Source organism: Bubalus bubalis, chromosome 13, assembly GCF_019923935.1.
Source record: "Bubalus bubalis isolate 160015118507 breed Murrah chromosome 13, NDDB_SH_1, whole genome shotgun sequence".
In the NCBI taxonomy this organism is placed as follows: domain Eukaryota; kingdom Metazoa; phylum Chordata; class Mammalia; order Artiodactyla; family Bovidae; genus Bubalus; species Bubalus bubalis.
The window spans coordinates 58,245,225-58,268,234 of record NC_059169.1 but is presented as its reverse complement, the minus strand read 5'-3'; the positions used below and the strand labels follow the sequence as shown (position 1 = coordinate 58,268,234).

The 23,010-nt window shown below is 43.1% G+C and overlaps 1 protein-coding gene across 3 annotated transcripts; it reads left to right on the top strand.

Moving 5' to 3' along the window:
* Positions 1-1,737: 1,737 nt before the first annotated feature.
* On the top strand, positions 1,738-20,912 carry SLC46A3 (solute carrier family 46 member 3). Of its 3 annotated transcripts, none has more exons than XM_006078573.4 (6): positions 1,738-1,871; positions 2,603-2,816; positions 10,079-10,949; positions 12,598-12,681; positions 17,522-17,678; positions 19,673-20,912. In XM_006078573.4, exons 2-6 carry the CDS (start codon positions 2,628-2,630, stop codon positions 19,755-19,757), a joined length of 1,386 nt encoding a protein of 461 aa, XP_006078635.1. In that variant the 5' UTR covers positions 1,738-1,871; positions 2,603-2,627; the 3' UTR covers positions 19,758-20,912. The 3 variants fall into 3 exon arrangements, with proteins under 3 accessions (XP_006078635.1, XP_006078636.1, XP_006078637.1); XM_006078574.4 differs by having other exon boundaries at positions 1,841-1,980; XM_006078575.4 differs by lacking the exon at positions 1,738-1,871 and adding an exon at positions 2,051-2,154.
* The last annotated feature ends 2,098 nt before the right edge of the window (positions 20,913-23,010 follow it).

Sequence of the window (23,010 nt, the reverse complement as noted above, 5' to 3'; positions counted from 1 at the left end):
AGAAAATGCTTCAAAGAGGTAGGGAGGAAGGACAGTGTATGTGTAATTTGAGGTTCCATCCCTGGGTGGGAAAGATTCCCCTGGAGAAGGGAATGGCTACCCACTCCAGTATTCTTGCCTGGAGAATTCCACGAACAGAGGAGCTTGTCAGGCTACAGTCCATGGGGTCCCAAAGAGTCAGACACGACTGAAGCGACTGAGCACGCACGCATGCACAGGCAATTAAGCACATGTTTTCCCAGAACGTTTCTGCTAGTCATGAGGCACAGTCGTCATGGATTTTAGTCCTTTTCTAGATATGAGGAGATATAAGAATTCGGCTCATAAAAGTCTTCTCCTAAAAATATCTAACTATCTGAAGACCTGTCTTGCCAGTAGCCATTCCCACCCCCAGCACAGAGTGCCTCATTTCTCTCCACCTTGATCTCCTTCAGGGGATGTTGAAGGTCAGAAGCTGCAGCAACAGATGAGTCAATCCTTGTAGAGGTAGACAGCAAGTGCCAATTTGTCGTTGACAAATAACACAGTTACTTTGGTTTCAGTTTTCTTAGGGGTAAAGTCAGGAGCCTAGACTAGAAGGTTTCTGTGGTCTATGAGTCAAGCTGTTTTGTGAGTCTGGTTTTAAATAGGTTGATCCGGGTCACCCAAACAGTTTACCCTGGTTCTCCCTCCATTCCAGAACACTTCTTTCCTGGAAACCTCTGTAGGTTTCTGGAAAAGACAGCTTTTGATCCCCGCCTGGTCTCCTAAGTATGCATCCCTCCCCCTTACAAGTAGTAAATTCAGCTCGTTCATCTTCAGGGGTGTTCCTGGCGGTTCGCTGGAGGGAAGGTGCAATCCCCGCTTTGCTCCAGGGTTATGCTTTGTGTCCACCTCAAGGGTTTCAGCAATACGATCCTGTGAGACTGTTCTGTCCACTTGACAAATAAATGGAAGCTCACAGAGATAAAATAATTAGCTCAAGTTCGTACCACCAGGAAGAGCCAGCGACCACACTCGACCGACCTAACTCTGCTTGGAGCGCTCTCTCTCCTTCACCCTCCATGGGCACCCCTACCCGGTGCCCCTTTTCCGCGTTTCCCAGGGCACTTGACCAACCCACTGAGCTGCTGGGGGCGGGGGTGGTTGCAACCCAGAATGTCACTTCTGCAACAGATCTCCTGTGTGTTCTCGTGAAAAGCGCTATTAGGTCCCAGAAATGCTCTCTACCCACAGTCCTTGAACTTGCGGGGGAGCTGCGGGGGCTGGAGAGGGACCCGCGGGCGTGGGCGGGCCTCTGGGGGCGGGAGCTCGAGAGTGGCGTCGGAGCGGACCAATCCCTGCGCGGGCGCTGGCCACGGGGCCCAATCGCAGGAAATCAGGACAGTGCCCGCCCCGGCGGCTGGGGTGAGGGGGGGACTCTGCGGATACCCCAGAGGCGCGTCCCCGGGACTGGCGGCGCCGCTGAGTCACTGCGCGCGCAGGCCGGGCTGGGGATTCAGGGACTGCCGGCCGGGGTCGCAGGAGCCGCTGTCTCGCGCGGGCCCCGGGACCCGCCGGACCGAGATCGCACGCAGGGCCGCGCCGGAGCAGAGCGAGGGCTGCGCGGTGGACTGTCTCGCTTGTCCCCTGGACGCGGAAGGGCGCTGTCTTGGTTTGCTTTAAAATTAGGGCTTGAGGTTTCCCGAGCAGGTGCATTTGGTCGAATTCAACGGACTTTCATTCCCCTTCCCGCCCCAGCGCGGCGGCGCAGGCCCAGCCTCCGTGCGCACCTGCTGCCCGGGAGGCGCTCCAGGCAGGCACCCCCAAAAGGAGACAGCCCCCAAGACTCCGGGCCCCGACAATGGTCAAACCCGCGCCCAGCAGCCTGGCAGGAAGACCGTGACCGTGGGGTGAGTTAAACAGAAGAAACAACTCCTTATTACGACTGAGAGCTGCTTCGTTAAAGGCCCCCTTCCTGCCCGCTGTTCACCAGCAGCCAAAGCAATAATAAACAATTACGTAAGTGTCGTGTCCCAAGAGCAACCTCACTGTTTCCTTTATGAAAACCAGCTGGCAGTATATAACGTGGGAGTTATCGTGTGATCACTGGATTGCCCAAGTGGGAGATAACTTATTAAGACTATTTTAAAGAATCTTCTTAAGGGTCCTTGGACTTCCCTGGTGGCTCAGATGGTAAAGAATCTGCCTGTGGATACAGGAGACCCAGGTTCAATCCCTGGGTCCAGAAGATCCCCTGGAGCAGGGAATGCCAACCCACTCCAGTACTCTTGCCTGGGAAATCCCATGGACAGAGGAACCTCGAGGGCTACAGTCCATGGGGTCACAAAGGGTCGGATAGGGATGAGTGACTAACATACTTAAAGATCCTTAAAGGTCCCTTGAGTTCTTAAAGGTCCAAGTTAATCATCCTGAGTCCTTAAAGGTCCAACTCTTAAAAATGAGAAGTATGACAGTCTCAGGTTTACTGAGTACCGAAAAGTTATTTTCTTCAGAAATGCTTACTGCTTTCTGTTCCCTAGTGTGGTTGTTTACTCCACAAAATACCCCTAACTTCCCCATCGTTGAAAACCTAGCCTATCCTATAAGAGTACAACTGATTTTCTCCTTTTCTCTTTAACAGAACTCCAGCTCTCCACCCAAGCAAGATGAAGATTCCATTTGTAGAACCTGTCATTTGCCTTAGTGTATTCGCTCTGACTCTGAACAGCCCACTGACGACACAATATGTGTACAGGAGGATATGGGAGGAAACGGGCAACTACAGCATTGCACTTGAGAGCAATACTTCTGAGTGTGCAAAGAACAAAAGCAGCCCGGTGTTTGCATTCCAGGAGGTAAGACATGAAAATAGCCCCAAAGTGTATTATAAAAGAGGAATGTGCAGCGGGGTTTTAAAGGAAGGAGGATACTGCTCTCATCATACATTGATCTCTGAAGGGTCACCCTAAAACCCCAAAGTCCCAAAGCAAGAGCCTTTATTCAGTTCTCTTTTTGTTTGAAGCTCCCTGACACCTCTAATCTGCCTCTTCTCCTTAAAACCCCTTTCTTCTCCTGTGATTCTGGCTCTTCTCCTTTCTCTCAGAAGATTTCAGTGCAGTCTCCTCTCCTGTGTGGCTGTCTCTTTCCTCCTTCCCCACAGAAAGCCTGAAAGTCAGGCAGGGCAGGCTGGAATGAGTGCTCGGTGGACACAGGTGGAGTGAAACATGGGTCTTACCTTTCCCTTGCCCCCTGCCCCCGCCTCTTTCCACTGCCCACCTGACCCAGTTTTCGGTGACCCCAGAACATAGCCCATCCCTGAAGACTGTGGGCCCCGGGCCAGTGTCTGTCATGGGGTAAGGGTGGCATGTGCCATCCACCATTTGGTGTTATCAAATCAGCTTTGACCACCCCCCCCCCTCAAATGCTGAGGAGCATCTGTATGGGGATGTGGTGGGTGGAGAGCTCCCACTTGTGCTCTGAGGTCAATGAAAATGTCCCGCCAGATACCACAGAGCCTGTCCTTCTCCCCCCCCTCCCCCGCCCACCCTCCACCCCCAGAAAGGACACCGCCAGTCTCCTGCTCTCTTAGGCAGTTCTTAACAGAGCCTGCCAATGTCCAAATGCAAAGGAGAGAGCAGCCAGATTGGGAAATTCCCTGCCCCACCCCCCCCCCCAGCAACAATGCCTGAAAAACCACCACACTTAGGAGCTTTGAATTCTTCTGCTTGGGAAGAGAGGCAAAAGAGTGGCACTGCCTCCCCAGTCAAAAGAGGAAAAAACCGTCAAGGGACTCTGGGTCACCTGCACCCTCAGAGAAAAAGAGATTATTTCCGAACAGCCATGTGGATATCAAATTTCTGGCCTAGAAGGAGGTCATAAAAACAGAAGGGCCAATGGTCTCTCTTCTTGGTTTTGTCTCCCTTCAAGAATGTTTCTTTGGACTTCCCTGGTGGTCCAGTGGTTAAGATTTTGTGTGTTTCACTGTGGGGGCCACAGGTTCGATCCCTGGTCGGGGAAGTTCCGCATGCCAAGGCCAACAAACAAACAAAAAAGAATGTTTCCTGTTACATGGATGTCATTGCCAGGGAGTGAGAAGTTTCCAGAGTCTCATCAGTCTCTGCATTTGATTCTGTGTGTTCCTTCACCAGAGCCCTGGGAGCAGAGCGGGGGATGGAGGAGGAGAGGACTCAAGTGTCTGAAAAGTCTTCTGCCCTCGCCCTCCAGCTGAGGGGAGACAGGCCTCGGTCCAGCTGCCGCGGTGACCTCTGTGACTGTGTGGTCATGAGGACTGGCCCCACTTGCCGCCTGGCCCAGCTGCTGAAAGCCCCTCGCTGCCCAGAGCAGTGGTCTCATTTTGAAGATTTTTGCCAAACTTTTTCACTGCCTGGCTGTGCTTTCATTGAATTAATAGTCAGGAGAGCCCGCCGCCCCGGATGCCTCGGTTCACCATCAGTGCACTGGAGCTTTAGGTGATTTTTCGCAAATTGGGGAACTGGATGCCACCCCGCCCACAACTGGGATGGCGTGTGGCAGCCTTCTCACCACCTGCACCTTAGGACTGAAGAGCACTTCCTTCTGGGCCCCTCCCTGGCCCTGTCCAGCTTTTCAGAGAATATTCTCCCCTCTTTAAATCCAAGAACACATGTTGCCCGTTTCCTGAGTGGCTGTCTCAATGCCCAGCTCCCTCGATGTGTTCTGGCCACATGCAAGTTGAGAGGTTTGTGGACTGCTCTTATACCCTTAAAAATAAGAGACAAACCTCTAAACTTGGAGGGGACAATTTCAGGTTACCCAGCAGATCATGAAATTGTTCTCGCCCAAGAATTCGTGTATAAACCTTTTAATAACTAACAGAGTCCCTTGTTACCAGCAGATAAGGAATATTTTCTACTCAACTGAAATTAATATATACATTTTAGCCTATGAAATTCTGACTTCCTTAAAACTGACAGTACTTTCCTTAGTTTCTCCTGTCTCAGTACATTGTTATTCTGTTCCATCTTGTATAGGAAATAGCTTTTTTTTCCACTCTGATTTCTATCATCTACCCTTATATGACATATAATTATAATTCTCCAGAGTTTAAAGCATACAGACACACAAGGATTTCTTCTGTCTCAACATTTATGGTTGACAGATGCTTTGAGTTTGCTTTGTTAAAATCTGCATTTCAAAACATGGGTTGCAGATGAGAGCAGTCTGTGTAAAAGACTGGGTTGGAATAACAGTCGATAGAAAGGAGAGGAGACCAGGACATAGGAGGAGGCGTGGAAAAGGGAGGAGAACCCCAAATTGGAACATCTTGTTGAGGAGTTGATTAAAAGATAACTGTTTCACTTGTTTGTTTATTCAATAAATACTTACTTGATGGCTCCTATGTCTGTAGGAGGTACCAAGATGTGCTCAAGAAATTTATTCTAGTATAGACATAAAACAGGCAAGAGTGATTTAGCACTGACTGTACGAGGGCCCTGTGTGGAGCACCTTATATTTAATTTTAAGTCTCCTGGCAGCCTTCGAGATTGGGACTGTTGACATTCCCTCTCTCGTCAGATGAAGAAGCTCTGGAGTTAAGTAATTTGGTCAGGTTCACACACAGCCAGTTACAGACTCCTGCTTTACTTGATGGTTCATTCATGTCATCCATCTGACTATTGAGTACCTGGAAGCACTGTTCTTGGAGCCAGTGATCCTGTGGTGAAAGAATAAGGTTCCACACCTGCCCTGGGAGCTTAGGTTGGAGTAGGGAGGTCATGCAATGCACACCTAGAGTAACATATCATGTCCTGTCAAGGGGTGGTGAGTCTCTAGGGAGAAAAACAGCAGAATGAGGGGCTGGAGCATTGGGTGGGGGTCATTGGGATTGCTTTAGTTGGAGTGATGGTCAGGGAAGGTCTCTCTGAGGAGGTGGTTCTGAATTAAGGAAGTAAGCTGTGTGCAGATCAATCAAGCAGAGAGAACAGCAAGTAGCCTGGAGGTTTGCAGAGTCTGTGCTGGGGGGCTGCCCCCCCACCCCCCACCACCACCTGCAAGGAGTTTGCATTTACTCCAGTGGAAGGAAAGTCGTTGAGGGACTGTGACATGACCCGACGTGCTCATGATGAGAGGAGTAACGTGAGCTGATGTGCGTCTACCTTCCTTGGTGCACTTTTTAGCAGTTACACCACACTTCCGGGAGTCCCTTTTGCCTACATAGTTGATCAATGTTAAGAAAAGTAGGAAAGAATGATTCAACTTGCCATAATTGACTTCCTGTTTGGAATTGTCAGTGGATTAACAGGACTGTCTTCTGTCCTTCTGTTTAATTAAAAAATTTTTTTTTTATTTTTTGTTTTTTACACTGTTGTATACTACAACCCAAATCAGCCATAAAGATCACCCAAAACTGCTATGTACATAGCTGACTGGATGGAGTCCGGGTTCCTCTGATTCCAGAGCTCAAGCTCTTAATCGTTACACAGAAAGTACAGCTAGGGGAGGATAACTGTTGTGTGAGAAGCTTCGGAAGGAGGAGTAATGACATGGGTTTGGGAATTTCAGGGAAATCCAAGCAGGACTGACTGTGGATGGTGCCTGGAACATAGACTGTACTGGGAGTCAGTGGGCATAACGCAGAGGAGTGAGGCCAGGTCACATCTCGGGGACCCCAGGTACCAGGCCAAGGAGCGTGGACTTTTCTCAGGCAGGCTGGGGAGACAGTGCAGCTTTGAGAGGTGAGAGAGACACTGACAGCGTGCTCTGGGAGATGTGCCCAGCATCCGGGTCTGTGATCTGCAAGTGATCTGATAAATGATAAGTTACACGTGAACTGAGTAAAGAGACCAGTGAGATGCCAGAGTAGTGGAGAGGAAAACCAATGGGAGTTGTTCACATGGCAACTATGGGACCATCAAGAAGATAAAGGCATGAGAAAGACTGGTGGGGGGAGGAGGGGAGGGCAGGATAGATTGTGCTGGTGGACATGGACGAAGGGAAAGGTTAGAAGCAAAGATGACTCAAGTTTTGGCAATACAGAATGGCTTGAATTGTATAAATACATAAAAATAAAAATAGGCTCACTATTTAAAAATTAATTCAGTATCTGATATTTTTGTGGTTCATCAGGGTTTTAGGGTGCCTTCTCAATATGACATGAATACATTTTTTTAAATGAGTTTGCATGTGTGCTAAAACACTTCAGTTGTGTCCAACTCTTTGCAACCCCATGGACTGTAGCCCGCCAGGCTCCTCTGTCCATGGAATTCTCCACATAAGAATACTGGAGTGGGTTGCCATGCCCTCCTCCAGGGGATCTTCCTGACCCTGGGACTGAACCTGTTTCTGATCTTGCCCTGCCAATGAGACATATGGCAAGTGGGTTCTTTACCACTAGTGCCATGTGGAAAGCCTTTAAACTGAGTTTAGTCATCACCATTATAAAAATGGCTCCCAGCCTTAATATAAAGTTTGGAAAATACAGAGAAGAGGCAAGAAGACAATGCTTTTAAATCACCCCAAGTTCTTTACATTAAATAACTAGTTGGCATTGCTTCTAATGACTGAATTAATTAATGGAAGAATTCTGCTTAATAAAGGAAGATAGACAATGGTCAGGTCAGTTTAAGATGAGTTTACTTTCTGCAGATGTAGAAAACAAACAGGGTTCCTGGGGGTAAGGGGAGAGAAGAAGGAGGAACTGGGAGATTGGGACTGACACATACACACTACTAGATATAAAATAGATAACTAATAAGGACCTACTGTAGAGCACAGGGAACTCTACTCAACACTCTGTAATGGCCTATATGGGAAAACAATCTAAAAAAGAGTGGGTATATGTATGTATTTGTATCACAGATTCACAATTAGTTTTTGGTTTGGTAATAAGTTTTTTGTTTGTTTTCTGGTTTTGCTCTCAGACTCGGCATTTTTGGTGCTAGAATTCTTTTATTGATCTGCTCATTGGCAAACTGATTCCTTATCTTCTTGGTTGTTCATCTTTGTGGCTGAAAAATTTCAGGAACGCAAATTGCCTCTGTTCTTAAATTCTGACCCTTAAGAGTCAGTAGCATTTTTCATTATAAGATAACACAGTAAGATATGACATTTGCAGATCACTGTAAAGTTCTCACATAGATTAACTGACTTTGGCCTTGGCAATTCCAAGGGAGACGGGGAGAGGGACCTGTCCTTTTCTGAACTCTTGGCATTGTGCTAAGTGATTTATAGTTATCTCTTCTAATATTCGTGACAATCCTCTGAATCAAGCACCATGATGCCCATTTTAGAGATTAAAAAATAAGGGCTCAGAGCAGTTCAGTAACTAGCCTAAGATCACCTGGCTCTGCAGATGGCAATTAAGCACAATTCTGCTTGGTCATCCTGCCTCCCTGCAGGGTAGCAAGAGGTTAATACTGCCTTTGTAGAAAAAGACTAAATGGACCTCTCCTGAGGTGTTACTTTACAGATCCTTTAACCTTTGCAAGTGCAGTATTTTCACTCAAGCCTTACAAAAACCACTGATGGGGTGCAGGTAGTTAAGGAAACAGTCCAGCTTGCCAGAATGTGATTCATCAAAAGTCAATTCATGAAATGACCAATTTGCTGAAATTTCAATTTGCAAAGTCTTTTTGAATACATCCAGAGGAGATCGGGCACGTTCAGGGTGGTATGGTCATAGGCTTGAATATATTCAATGAATATTTTTCTTATAAATCTTTTGAGCATCCTTTACATAATGGTCTTATTTTTTTTTAATTTAAAGTAGCCTTCTTAGTAGTGCTTTAAGAAATATTTTAAGTTGGTGAATGTTATATCGAAGAACTGATTCACAAGAAGAAGTTTCCTCAAGACAATTTTTGGGCAAATATGCAAATTTAGAAAATTGTGGTTATTAAAAAAAATTTAAGTCAGTTTTTCAGCCTCTGGCAAATTTGCTTTTAACAAATTACCTTTAATTAAACTAGAATACATTAAATAGAGAATTTTGTATTAAAGTTTCTCAACCATCAGACTGCATTCATTTTATATAAACATCAAATAGTTGTGTCAGGCCTCAGGAAAGCGGAGTTCATCTCCTTAGTTCATGGCACACTACCGTCTTTTGTCAATACAGAACTCTTCTTTGGGTTTTATCTTAATTTTTAGTAAATAAAGGAATACTTGTGGAGACACATGTAAAAAGGACAACTGAGCTCTGCCTAAATAAAAGTCTGTCAAATATGACACTTACATGTGATATTCATTCCCTTAGTGTAGACAGAAAGATGTATCATGGGAAAAGGTATCCTTCTTCCTTTAGAACGCAATCTCTTAGGGTGAACTGTCCGCAGAAGAAAGTGAAAGAAAATGAAATTTGCTCAGTCATGTCTGACTCTTTGAGACCCCATTCCGTGGAATTCTTCAGGCCAAAATATTGGAGTAGGCAACCTTTCCCTTCTCTAGAGGATCTTCCCAACCCAGGGATTGAACCCAGGCCTCCCATATTGCAGGTGGATTTTTTTACCAGCTGAGCCACAAGGGAAGCCCAAGAATACTGGAATGGGTAGCCTATCCCTTCTGCAGGGGATATTCCCAAGCCAGGAATTAAACCTGGGCCTCCTGCGTTGCAGGCAGATTCTTTACCAGATGAGCTATCAGGGAAGTCCACAGAAGAAAGAGAAGCCATTACATGGCCAGGCCTGAGGCCTTGAGCTCTGTGGATCCTTGATGTGAGTCAGACATACACTAATACACACATTTTATTTTTATGGGTCAATGTCTCCACTGTGGAGCTTGAACATTATGACTGAGCATTGATGATTATATCAGCTCTTGATCTTTGCATTGTGAACTGGATAAAGTTTCAAGTTGAGAGCTTCCCTGGTGGTCCAGTGGCTGAGACTTCTTGCCCAATGCTGGGGGACCTGCACCTAAGAGTTCACGTGGTGCAACAAAGATCAAAGATTCAGCTTGCCACAACTAAGACCCAGGGCAACCAAACAAATAAATATTTTTAAAAAACAAAAAATTCATGCACTATAAATTCCCCATCCCTGACTTACCAGCTCTTGCTTGATTTGTCAAAAGTCTATACCAAAATATTTCCAGGCACATTGTAAAAACCTCTGTAAACACTTTGTCTTCTTTTTCTTTGCAGGAAGTCCAGAAAAAGGTGTCTCTTTTTAACCTGGAGATGGACCTAAGTGGGTTAATTCCTGGTCTCGTGTCTACGTTCGTGTTTCTGTCGCACAGTGACCATGGAGGAAGGAAGTTCCCTCTGATTTTGTCTTCTGTCGGCGCTCTTGCCAACAGCGCTTGGCTCTGCCTGCTCTCCTATTTTGCCCTTCCAATCCAGCTTCTGATCGCATCCACCTTCATTGGTGCACTTTTTGGCAATTACACCACATTTGTGGGAGCTTCTTTTGCCTACATAGTTGATCAATGTAAAGAAAAGAAACAAAGAACGATTCGAATTGCCATAATTGACTTCCTGTTTGGAGTTGTTAGTGGATTAACAGGATTGTCTTCTGGCTATTTTATTAGAGGGTTAGGTTTTGTGTGGTCCTTTTTAATTGTTACCGTGGCTCTTTCTGTGAACTTGATTTATATTTTATTTTTTCTTGAGGATTCGATGAAAGAGTCTTCATCTCAGAATATTTCTGTATCGTGGACCGAAACCTTTAAAAACCTATTTCACCGAACGTACATGCTTTTTAAAAATGCTTCTCGTGAGCAACGGTCTTTGTGCTGTTTGTTGCTTTTCACGATGATCACTTACTTTTTTGTGACCATTGGTGTTTCCCCCATTTTTGTCCTTTATGAACTGGATTCGCCACTCTGCTGGGATGAAGTTTTAATAGGTTACGGATCAGCTTTGGGTAGTGTCACTTTTTTCAGCAGTTTCCTAGGAATATGGCTTTTTTCTTACTGTATGGAAGATATTCACATGGCCTTCATAGGAACTTTTACCACCATGGTGGGCATGGCTATGACTGCTTTTGCCAGAACAACATTGATGATGTTTTTAGGTAAGTTATGAGTTACAAGTGTATCCTAGAATTTCGTATTTGATGTTTATATAAAATGAATGCAGTCTGATGGTTGAGAAACTTTAATACAAAATTCTCTATTTAATGTATTCTAGTTTAATTAAAGGTAATTTGTTAAAAGCAAATTTGCCAGAGGCTGAAAAACAACTGACTTAAATTTTTTTTAATAACCACAATTTTCTAAATTTGCATATTTGCCCAAAAATTGTCTTGAGGAAACTTCTTCTTGTGAATCAGTTCTTCGATATAACATTCACCAACTTAAAATATTTCTTAAAGCACTACTAAGAAGGCTACTTTAAATTAAAAAAAAATAAGACCATTATGTAAAGGATGCTCAAAAGATTTATAAGAAAAATATTCATTGAATATATTCAAGCCTATGACCATACCACCCTGAACGTGCCCGATCTCGTCTGGATGTATTCAAAAAGACTTTGCAAATTGAAATTTCAGCAAATCGGTCATTTCATGAATTGACTTTTGATGAATCACATTCTGGCAAGCTGGACTGTTTCCTTAACTACCTGCACCCCATCAGTGGTTTTTGTAAGGCTTGAGTGAAAACACTGCACTTGCAAAGGTTAAAGGATCTGTAAAGTAACACCTCAGGAGAGGTCCATTTAGTCTTTTTCTACAAAGGCAGGATTAACCTCTTGCTACCCTGCAGGGAGGCAGGATGACCAAGCAGAATTGTGCTTAATTGCCATCTGCAGAGCCAGGTGATCTTAGGCTAGTTACTGAACTGCTCTGAGCCCTTATTTTTTAATCTCTAAAATGGGCATCATGGTGCTTGATTCAGAGGATTGTCACGAATATTAGAAGAGATAACTATAAATCACTTAGCACAATGCCAAGAGTTCAGAAAAGGACAGGTCCCTCTCCCCGTCTCCCTTGGAACTGCCAAGGCCAAAGTCAGTTAATCTATGTGAGAACTTTACAGTGATCTGCAAATGTCATATCTTACTGTGTTATCTTATAATGAAAAATGCTACTGACTCTTAAGGGTCAGAATTTAAGAACAGAGGCAATTTGCGTTCCTGAAATTTTTCAGCCACAAAGATGAACAACCAAGAAGATAAGGAATCAGTTTGCCAATGAGCAGATCAATAAAAGAATTCTAGCACCAAAAATGCCGAGTCTGAGAGCAAAACCAGAAAACAAACAAAAAACTTATTACCAAACCAAAAACTAATTGTGAATCTGTGATACAAATACATACATATACCCACTCTTTTTTAGATTGTTTTCCCATATAGGCCATTACAGAGTGTTGAGTAGAGTTCCCTGTGCTCTACAGTAGGTCCTTATTAGTTATCTATTTTATATCTAGTAGTGTGTATGTGTCAGTCCCAATCTCCCAGTTCCTCCTTCTTCTCTCCCCTTACCCCCAGGAACCCTGTTTGTTTTCTACATCTGCAGAAAGTAAACTCATCTTAAACTGACCTGACCATTGTCTATCTTCCTTTATTAAGCAGAATTCTTCCATTAATTAATTTAGTCATTAGAAGCAATGAAGCAGGATGCTTAGAGAAAATGAACTATTTAGAGGGAAACTGTTTCAGGCTTAAAACTGACCCTGAGTTTTCCGATCGACCCAGTTAATTGTTATCTCTTCCTCTCACAGTCAGGCTGCCGTTTCTCTTCACTGTCATGCCGCTCTCTGTTCTACGGTCCATGATATCAAAAGTGGTTCATTCTACTGAGCAAGGTGAGTCTAATTTGCTCAAGAAACAGAATGACTCTATAATCTGTACCACCTCATAGCTGTGTACGATCGGTGTTTGCTTCTTCAGAATATTCTCAGCCCTTTTCCTGCACAGAACTCCTTTTGAATCAAGCGGTAAGGTCTGTGTTAGGAAGAGCTGATATTCAGGCAAGGGAGCCCCTGCCCAGGGCCTGGTGCTGCGGAGGGCTTGCTCTGGACATGCCCCGCCCCACTGCAGAAGATTGCATAAATCAATACATTTAAAAATATATTTCTGGATTCTTTTCCACGCATAAGATGTAGCTGTATATTCACACAGATGTTTGTTGATAGTGTGATGCAGAGTAATTGGAAAATCACTTAGGAATATAAAAACTACGGTATGTAAAAACCTAGCTGCTCCCTTGAATTATGTAATGGTTTCTTAGATACAACACCAAAAGCACAACAACAAAACAGATAAATTAGACTTTTTCCAGATTAAAAATTTTTATACTTCAAAGGACACGATCAGGAAAGTGAAAAGAATATGTAACTTTGGTCTGTATTTTCTAAGTCTCCTGTAAATATTTTACCATACTTCCATACTTTAAAAAATAAAAAAGAAAGAGAGAGGAACAAAAAAAAGGGGAAGTGAAAGGACAGCCCACTGAATGGGAAAATGTATTGATACTTGCAAATCATATGTCTGATAAGGAACTTGTGTCCAAAATATACTAAGTGAAGTGAAGTGAAGTCGCTCAGTCATGTCTGACTCTTTGCGACCCCATGGACTGAAGCCTACCAGGCTCCTCCCTCCATGGGATTCTCCAGGCAAGAGTACTGGAGTGGGTTGCCATTTCCTTCTCCAGGGGATCTTCCCGACCCAGGGATCAAACCTGGGTCTCCCGCATTCCAGGCAGACACTTTAACCTCTGAGCCACCAAATATATACTAAAACTCAGCAATAAAAAGATGATCCAATTAAGAAACGGGTGAAGGATTTGAACTGACATCTACAGAGAAGACGTACAAATGGCCAAACAAACACATGAAAAATGATCAACATCCTTAGCCATCCGGGAAATGCAAATTGGAACCACACTGAGACCCACTGGGATGGGTGAAATGAAAAAGACAGACCGTAAGAAGTGTTGATGAGGATGTGGAGAAGCTGGAACCCTCATGCTCTGCTGGTGAGAAAATCATCTAAAATGATGCGGCCATTTAACAAAACAGTTTGATAGCTCCTGATAAAGTTAAATAGAGTTACTGTATGACTCAGCAATTCCATTCCCAGGTATTCCCTGAAGAGAAATGAAAACATATGTCCACACAAAATCTTGCACACAAATGTTCATAGCAGGATTATTTATAATAGCCAAGAAGCACAAACAATGCGAATGTCCATGAATTGGTGAATACGTAAGCAGAATGAGGTGTGTCTGTCTCACGGAATGTGACTTCACAATAGAAAGAAATGAAGTCATGATACACATTACAACAGGAATGAACCTTGAAATCATTATGCTAAATGAAAGAAGCTGGTCACAAAAGGCCACACATTATTATATAAATATGATTCCATTTTACACAAAATTTCCAGAATAGGCAAATTCACGGAGACAGAAATTCCACCAGTGCTTCCCCACGAACTAGAGAAAAGGGAGTGGCCGATAATGGGCACAAAGACTCTTTGGGGGAGATGAAAATGTCCTAAAATTAGATGGTGGTGATGGTTGCTCAGTTTCTATGAACATAGAAGAACCATTGAACTGTACAATTTAAAAGGGTGAGTTTTATATTATGTGAATTATATCTCAATAAAGCTGTTCAGGAAACAAAAGAAATATCAACCTTCTTTGACTTAGAACTACAATAGACTTGTTAGAATGTATTATCTACTTTGGTTTAGTTTAGCTTGGTTTATGTATCAACTCTTTTAAGACGTGGTTTCATATTATTAAATACAGTGACATTTCAAAAGGTGTAGTTTGCATTTTGGCATGTCTTATTATGAGTTAAAATAATTTTATCAATTCCATTGTGATTCCATTGCTCCAGGATAGTAGAGTCATTTTGTTCTTAACTGCAAATGAAGAAATCCTTCTGGTGGTATTGAAATGTATGAAAGTGAATGTACTTCCATCCTTCATTACTTCTAAAAATGGATATTTTTGTTAAAACATTAGGCACCTTAAAATAATCTGAGAAGGGAAGTGCTACAGAGGTTTTCAGGTGCTTCACCCTATTTCTATTATAATACCTTGTGTAAAAAAGAGGAGGAAACTGACTTTTGCTAATTATTTTGAAATCTCTGTGCTCCATACAGCTATGAAGTTCATCACTAGAGCACCCTGGACTCCCTCTTTGTCATCTGGGTACTCCTTGAAATTCTATTAATACATGAAAGTGAAAGTGAAAGTTGCTCAGTCATGTCCAACTTTTTGTGACCCCATGGACTATACAGTCCACGGAACTCTCCAGGCCAGAATACTGGAGTGAGTGGCCTTACCCTTCTCCAGGGGATCTTCCCAACCCAGGGATCGAATGCAGGTCTCCCACGTTGCAGGCGGATTCTCTACCAGCTGAGCCACTTTAATATATGGGACCCAGTAAAAACAGACAGACTTGACTTTTCACATCTATTGGACTTTTTTTAAGTTTAGAAAATAAACTCCATTGCGCTTTTATTTAATCAATTTATCTTTGGTAACTATTAAACAAGTTGCACTACTCAGGGAGTTGCAACAAGAAACTAGAGCTATTTCTTGAGAGGGTAGCTGTTGTTTGCACAGCCTGACCAAGTTTCCAACAAGAAAAGACTCAAGCCACTGTGTAATAGGATTAGCACCATGGCACCATCCCTGGCTTTAGCAAGGAATCAGAAATAAAATAAAACAATGCCATAGTTAGATAACTAGGAGACTTCCTGTATTATCATAAATATCATAATATTCTGTATAATCCTGTATTATCATGGAGGCACCAGGTCCATATGCTACATGATGATGGATAACTGTGCCCTTGAATGAAGCTTTTATCCAATCACTTGACAAGTACGTATTAGATGTCTACCATGTGCCAGCACGGCTAGACCCTGGGGACACAGCACTGAGCAAAGCAAATTGCACTTGACATGGGCAGAACTTTCACTGGGGTCAAAGAAGACACATCTCTGATAACTTGGCATTCTGCAGAGAGAGCTTTGTTTTATGAACATATGTCCTGTTGTTCAATGAAGACTCTGAAGCAATATATGAGAATATGTTGGAGAAGGAAAGAAATGGCAACCCACTCTAGTACTCTTGCCTGGAAAATCCCATGGAGAGGGGCCCGACGGGCTACAGTCCACAGGGCTGTAAAGAGTGGGACATTACTGAAGCAACTTCACACACACACACCAGAATGTGTATAATAGAGTGAAGATATAAATAGACAAAAATCAATACACAGTTTAAAAAAGCAAGACCATGGGGAAAATAAGAGGCTAGACACATAAACTATAATCCAGCTGTGAAAGGTGGTCCTCAAGCTTGTTTTTTCCTTCCTTATCAGCCCAATTAAGCACAATTATTTACATAAATAGCACTGTCTATAAGGAAAATGCATTACAGCTTATCATGGAAAAGGAAACTCGGCAAAGTAGGGAACAAACACAGCAGCTTAAAAAAGAAAGAAGAATCTGCAGAAACTGTAGGAACTTACACCACTGAAGCCAAGGGCTGAGAACAGTTCTTAGTGATGTGAAATTTGACCAAGAGGAAGAAAAGTGCGTCAAGATGCTCAACTGTCTTTTGGAGGTTTGACTCTTCAGTTTAACTCTTCAGTCAACATGGTCTTGGATTCCAGACAGGACTCAAAACTTGTGGAATAAGGACCATTTCTCTGAGCTTGAGCTGACCCCGAAGCCATTTTCAGGCTTCTTGAGCATGCTCCGAGACCTGCCCTTTCCCATGCCTGGGGTGTAGCAAGCAGGAAGGACAGCAGAGTCCCCTCCGAGGGGAGACAGTTGTAAGCAGGTTAAGACAGAAAAGTATGTTTTAGAGAATCACTTAATAACAGCCTATGGCATAACCTTCACTAGAGCACAGGGCAGTGATGTAGTTACTGGAAGAGTCAAACAGGAAACTGATGTAACTGATATTTTTGTTACTCTAGAGGAAGGGATCAAATTCAAATTCCAGAACATGTGATAAGATTCCCAAGGGCTTCCCAGGTGACGCTAGTGGTAAAGAACCAGGTTGCCAATGCAGGAGACGTAAGATCCCTGGGTTGGGAAGATCCCCTGGAGGAGGGCATGGCAACCCACTCCAGTATTCTTGTGTGGAGAATCCCATGGACAGAGGAGGCTGGAGGGCTACGGTCCATGGGGTCACAAAGAGTCGGACACGACTGAAGCGACTTAGCATGCAGGCACATATGATAAGATTATATCTCTCTGCCTTGCCTGTCACTCTTGCCAGATCTGACCTGACCTGGATGTTGCCCACAGGGAGCCATCCTGCCCCGCAGCTGTGTCACAGATTAGCCCAGGGACCAAGAGTGGCAGGGGGGGAGATTGGAACCTCAGGGGCAGGTGGTTCTGTGTCTGAGGCTGTGGTCGGGGCAGACACACAGCTGATTGCACACGCCTAAGTGGCAGGTGCTTCTTAGCTTTGCCCCGTGGATCCTGAAGTACTGATTCCAGCTTCTCTCTCGTCAGGTCCAAGGAGAACTCTTGACCTCAGTTTCTTCACCCACAAAATGGGTGACTGCCTCCGTCACCAGGCAGTGCCCCTGTGTTTGCAGTTTTCTGTGTTAGTTTTGCTTGTTGTTTTGTAACAGCCGTTTCTCTTTCCCTCCACACCCCAACCCCAAACAGGGACCATGTTTGCTTGTCTTGCCTTCTTAGAAACACTTGGCGGGATCACTGCGGTTTCTACTTTCAACGGAATTTATTCAGCCACCGTTGCTTGGTGCAAAGGCTTTGTCTTTCTGCTCTCCGCTGTTTTATTACTAATTCCAGCCATCAGTCTCTGGTAGGTCATTACTTTTTTTTATCCTTTTATCAGAGGCTAGATGGATTGAACGAATTCCCTGACTCCACCGATACAATAACACAGATCTGTTGAAGTTTTGCCTCAGCATGTATTTTTCTCAAGAACTTTTAGACATTATGACATCTGTCAATAATGTTGGAGACTTAGGAAGAAAGAGATAGTGGCATGGCCTTCCAGGACTAGGAGGAAGAAAGACTGGATTAGACGGAGACTCTGAGAAGCTACCCCTTATCTTTAAATGAACAACTGAGGAATTTATTGTTTAAGAATATATATCAATATGTATATTCAATATATATATTCATATATATATTCTAAGAATATATATATTCACATATACATATATGTATTCAAACTATGATTTCCTATAGTATATTATCCCCTGAAGGTCAAAGATTGCTCTGAGAAAATATACTTTAATACAGATTCTTGGGTAAATGATAAGAGCAGATAGAATGCACTGGATATTAGGAATTCTCTTTCCTTTCCTGAGAGTTGGCTTATTAAATGATTTCCTTTTTAAGTGTAAATATCCAAATAAATGCCAAGTACAGAATTCTATTTATGAACAGTACATAGAATAAAATGACCAGAGGCACAGACTCGTGAGAAATAATGTTTCCTCCTCTGCCTTTCAATGAACAAAAAGTGTAAGCCATCTAGGTAAGTGGTTGTGAAAAAGCACGAGCAAGTATACTTGACATGTTCTGTGGGGCCCAAGACTTGAGCCAAGAGCCCTTCAACCAGCCTCTGCTGGGCCTGCCCGTCTCATGCAGCTGAGAACAGGAAAGGGGGGTGTAAGCTGGGGCACAGGGCCTGGGATCTTGGCCCCCCGCCCCCGAGCGCCGTGGGCTGTGGCCGTGAGGGAGGGAGAGCAGAGCCTGTCCGCACAGGCTCTTAACTCCTTCAAGGGCGGGCAGGCGCCTTGTTCCGAGTAGGACCTCAGCACGTCTGTCTCAGTGGAACGCTGATACTTAGACCTGTAGAGGCTGGACAACAGTAGAATTTACCAGTCCTCTGTAACTGTGATGAAAAGCTATTCTTACCAGATACTTTTTTAGAAGGAGGTTATTCACCTGTTGAATTGGCAATACTAAAACTCCATGCTGAGCCAGTGAGCACTTGATGAGACCAGCAGCCTTGTTCTTTGCTGGAAGTAGTGTTATCCCGCATTATCATTTTTGGAAAGCAATTCATGAACACGTATCAAAAGTTTCCCCAAAAAAGTTCATGGCATTTGAACCAGTGATTCCACTTAGAATCTTACCCTAAGGAAATGATCGGCAATGTCAAAAATTTATATATAAAAAGTTCATTATGGCAAAATATTTTAATGACCAAAATGGCTGGTGATAGGAATTGGTTAAATAAATGATGGGGCATCCATATGGTGAAAAATTACTTTCATAAGAACTGTTTTACATGGGAAGCAGAATAATGGCTCATTTAAATTTTATTCTTCATTATATTTAGAAATATTCTGTTGTGGACACATATTACTTTTATAACTGGAAAAATTAGTACAGAGAGATAAAAGGTTGTTATCCTTTTAATAATGCTTCTAATGAAAATGCAGATGGTCGTCTGAGTTTTATTTTTTAAATCTGTTCAATATTTTTAAAATTAAAATTACCTGCTCTTTTAATTATGTCTAGATGTCTTCTGTCCAAGTTTCAGTTATAGGCATGAAACATGAACTTCACTAATAGCTTATAATATTTTGTGGGGACTACGCAGAGTAGACAGTGGGAGAGGGACATCTTAGGAATCTGGAAGAGGTAGAACTCATGTAGTTTTTTTAATTAATATTTTCAGAAATCTATGCATAAAAGTCTGCTAGATTCAAAATAACCAGTACCCTCCTTCTTTGCATAATTTATTAAAAAATCATGTAACAAGAGAAAAGATAGAACACGGATTATTTATGTAGTGCCTTAATCACAGGTTTTTAAATGTCTCATTTGCTTTGGCAGTGTTACCAAGTACGTCAGCAGGAATGCAGGAAGCTATGTCCTCCTTATACAAGAAGAATCCAGCGAAGACACTTCGGACAGATGATTAATTGTGATTAAAAAAAAATCCGAATGCACATATCATACGCTCTGACTTTTGAAGGATCTAAACTAGCTCCGTGATCAGGACTTCATGAATAATCAATGCTGCCGGTCCTTTCTTCTAAACTCTCAGAGAAAGAGTCCCTCCTCTAACTTCTTACAGTACCAAGCACTCTGAGCACTTTATGAAGATCAAGTGACATATTTCCAGTAGACAGAAGAAGAAATCTCAAAACACCTTCCACTTTGGGATTTACAAAACAAACTGAAACTTACCGGTCTGAGAAACTTGATACGATCAAAAGCAATAATCTCCCTGATGTACTCTGGTCTCTCACATTGAGACCAAGAAGAATCCTGTTTGCTTCAGTTTCTTCATCTGCACAATGAATTTCTGATCTCTTTCAAAGATTTTGAAGGCATAACTGTTGAAAATTATGAGTCAGTCACTGATCGGAAAACTATAGACGTTTCAAGCCTTTATAATTCTCCTCTACTCGGGTAATGCTTTGTTTCATCAAGGTGTTAGTGGTGTTAGTGGTGTTAAGGTGTTAGTGGTAGTCAAACCTTTCAGTAGCTGCAAAATCCTTAAGAGAGAAGCACTTTAATGAATATGTTTACATTTTTCCTTATATGTTTCATCAATTATAATATTTCCATAACACTGGAAAAAAAAGAATACAAATAGTTTCTAAAGAAATGTAAACACCGAGTAGACAGCCAATCGTGATGTAAATTAGTGCTTATAGAGCCAATATTCATTCCTTATTTCTGTGAAAAGTAATCCATTTCCTACTGCCTTACATTCCTATCCCGGGACCTCCGTGGTCACTGAAAACACCACATCCTTTCCTGCCTCCTGTCTGCACGAAATGTTCCACTGGGCCTTCCTCCCTCCCTCCCTGCATTGAAACTTTCAAGCCTCAGCCAAGGCAAAGCTTCCGCTTTCTCCATGTGGCTTCCAAACATTTCTACTCCCCCCCCCACCACCACCGTCCCCCTAGTCCCTGCAGGGCTCCCCAAGTTCTCTGTGGCCACTGCCCTCCCAGCGTCTTCCCTTGTCTTATAAAATTTGTTCCCGTACTTGCAAATGAGCCGCTTGAGGACAGGGACAGTTTGATTCCTCATTATATCCTCAATAAAAGTTGAGTTCAGTGACCACAGAATTTTGTTTTCACTTGTAAAAAATCATTTTAAGCTATATATTTAATGCAGTATGAGATTAACCAATGATATGCCATAGTCATGAAGCCAGCCTTGCAAAGAAATTGAAAAATGCGCTAACCCATATGCATTTTAAATTGGTTTATGGTACTTTTATGGGTCCTTCAATATCTCCCATTTTCTAAGTTTCCATCTGTAATAACACAAATGTCCTGAAGTACACCTAGATGATTAACTCCTTTGTAAGCTCTTCAAAGCAGATAGAGTCTTGTTTATAGCACTGCTTACAGTTTTTCCCTGTAGGATAATCAGTGATTGCTTGACCAGCGAATAACACTCATATTTTAAAATACTAGAAATTCTTATTTCCAAGACTATTCCTTTTAGGTTTAGCTAAGGTCTTCTGGGCTATTCTCAGATTGATTGATTGACTTTTGTTTTACTTCCTGTTCAGTGCTCTTCCCAAATCAAAAAAACAAGCAGTACTTTACAGTTTACAAAGTGCTTTCTATATCAACTTATTTTATCCTCTTAATAACCCTGCAAAGTAAATTATACCTCAATAATGTTCATGGTGGCTCAGACAGTAAAGAATCAGCCTGCAATGCAGGAGACCCTGTTCAATCCCTGGGTCGGGAAGATCCCCTAGAAAAGGAAATGGCAACCCACTCCAGCATTCTTGCCTGGAGAATCCCATGGACAGAGGAGCTTGGTGGGCTACAGTCCATGGTCGGGGAGGTCACAAAGAGTTGGACGAGTCAGACATGACTGACTGCGTGAGCACGCAGGTACACACACACACACACACACACACACACACACACTACCTATAAGAAATGATGTACTTTAGGTTCAGTAGGTTAGTTTGGAGACTTGAAGGTGTTGTTTACTTGCTTTAAACTTTCCACTGCAGGCAGGAGCAGCCACCCCACCATCCTGACTAGTTCATATTCTGGTTGCCCAGAACCTTGCTGTAAATTGTGCAACGTGAATTCACGTGACCGGGTTGGGTAGCTATTTCACAACTGCCTGCCAGAGACAGCTGGGTTTCCTACTTGGACTCTCTGCCTAATCCCACTCGGTCAGATAATTCATCCCCAATCCCACAGTTCTCTGGAGACGTGTCTCCTATAAAACCAACTGTCTATCGTCAATTACTGAATCATCCAGAGATCTCAACTGCAGGCAACAACTTGCCAACTTGCATTGTTTATTTAAGCACACAGGGATCTGCTGAAATGATAGTAGGAGCTCACAGCTCCAATAAAAAGCCTAAACGAGGCTCAGGTTCAGAAAACAACCAAGAACCAGGGGGCTCCAGAGATAAAGTCACAGCAACACAGCTACCATTATGCAGCACGAAGCGCGAAGGGCACGGCCTCCACCAGTGACGAGTGGCCTCACTGTCCCCCTCCTGGCCCGCTCTGGAGTCCAAGTCCAGGACTGAGGTTTGATCAGCTGACCGGGATCACATGCCTGCCTCCAGGAGGCACCAGGAGCAGAAAGGTGGACCCTCCTAGCATTTTAGAGAGACAACAGGCACCACCTCCCCCAGACAACACAACACAGAGAGTTCAAAGTCTCTCAGGAAGTGACAGTGGATGCCAGACACACAGAATAAGACAGACAAGTCCTACACAGTGCGGGGAAATTGAGAGAAATGGCATTTGGGTGCTGACTTTGCCTACCTTTCCCTTGAACCCAAACCCTGGAGGTGTTCAGTTTTCATTTTATTGACGGAAGAGAGAGGCTTTGAAAGCCAGGCTTAGTCCCTAAAATGGTAATATGCTCTGTGTTCAAACCAGCAAATCAAAGCAAATCAAACACTGATTAAAGAATATGCACCTTCATTGTGATACCGGCAGCAACAACAAAAATGAATTGGTTTCTGGACAGGGTATTACAGAAACAAAAACTTGTTATTTTGAAAATGGACAAAAATAAAATTAAGAAGAAAGCACATTTTCCCCGTCTTTCCTGTATCAACTCTGTCCTTAAGTAACCAAATGGAAGGTCACAGTAAGTTTCCTTCAAAGGAAGTATCCTGATTGAAAAAAAAAAAAATGAATGACAGATTTAGAATTACCATTTTG

Coding starts and splice junctions, on each gene's coding strand:
- SLC46A3 (XM_006078573.4), top strand. CDS start 2,628: ATGAAGATTCCATTTGTAGAACCTGTCATTTGCCTTAGTGTATTCGCT. Junction 10,950..12,597: donor AACATTGATGATGTTTTTAG/GTAAGTTATGAG, acceptor TTCCTCTCACAG/TCAGGCTGCCGTTTCTCTTC. Junction 17,679..19,672: donor ATTCCAGCCATCAGTCTCTG/GTAGGTCATTAC, acceptor TTGCTTTGGCAG/TGTTACCAAGTACGTCAGCA.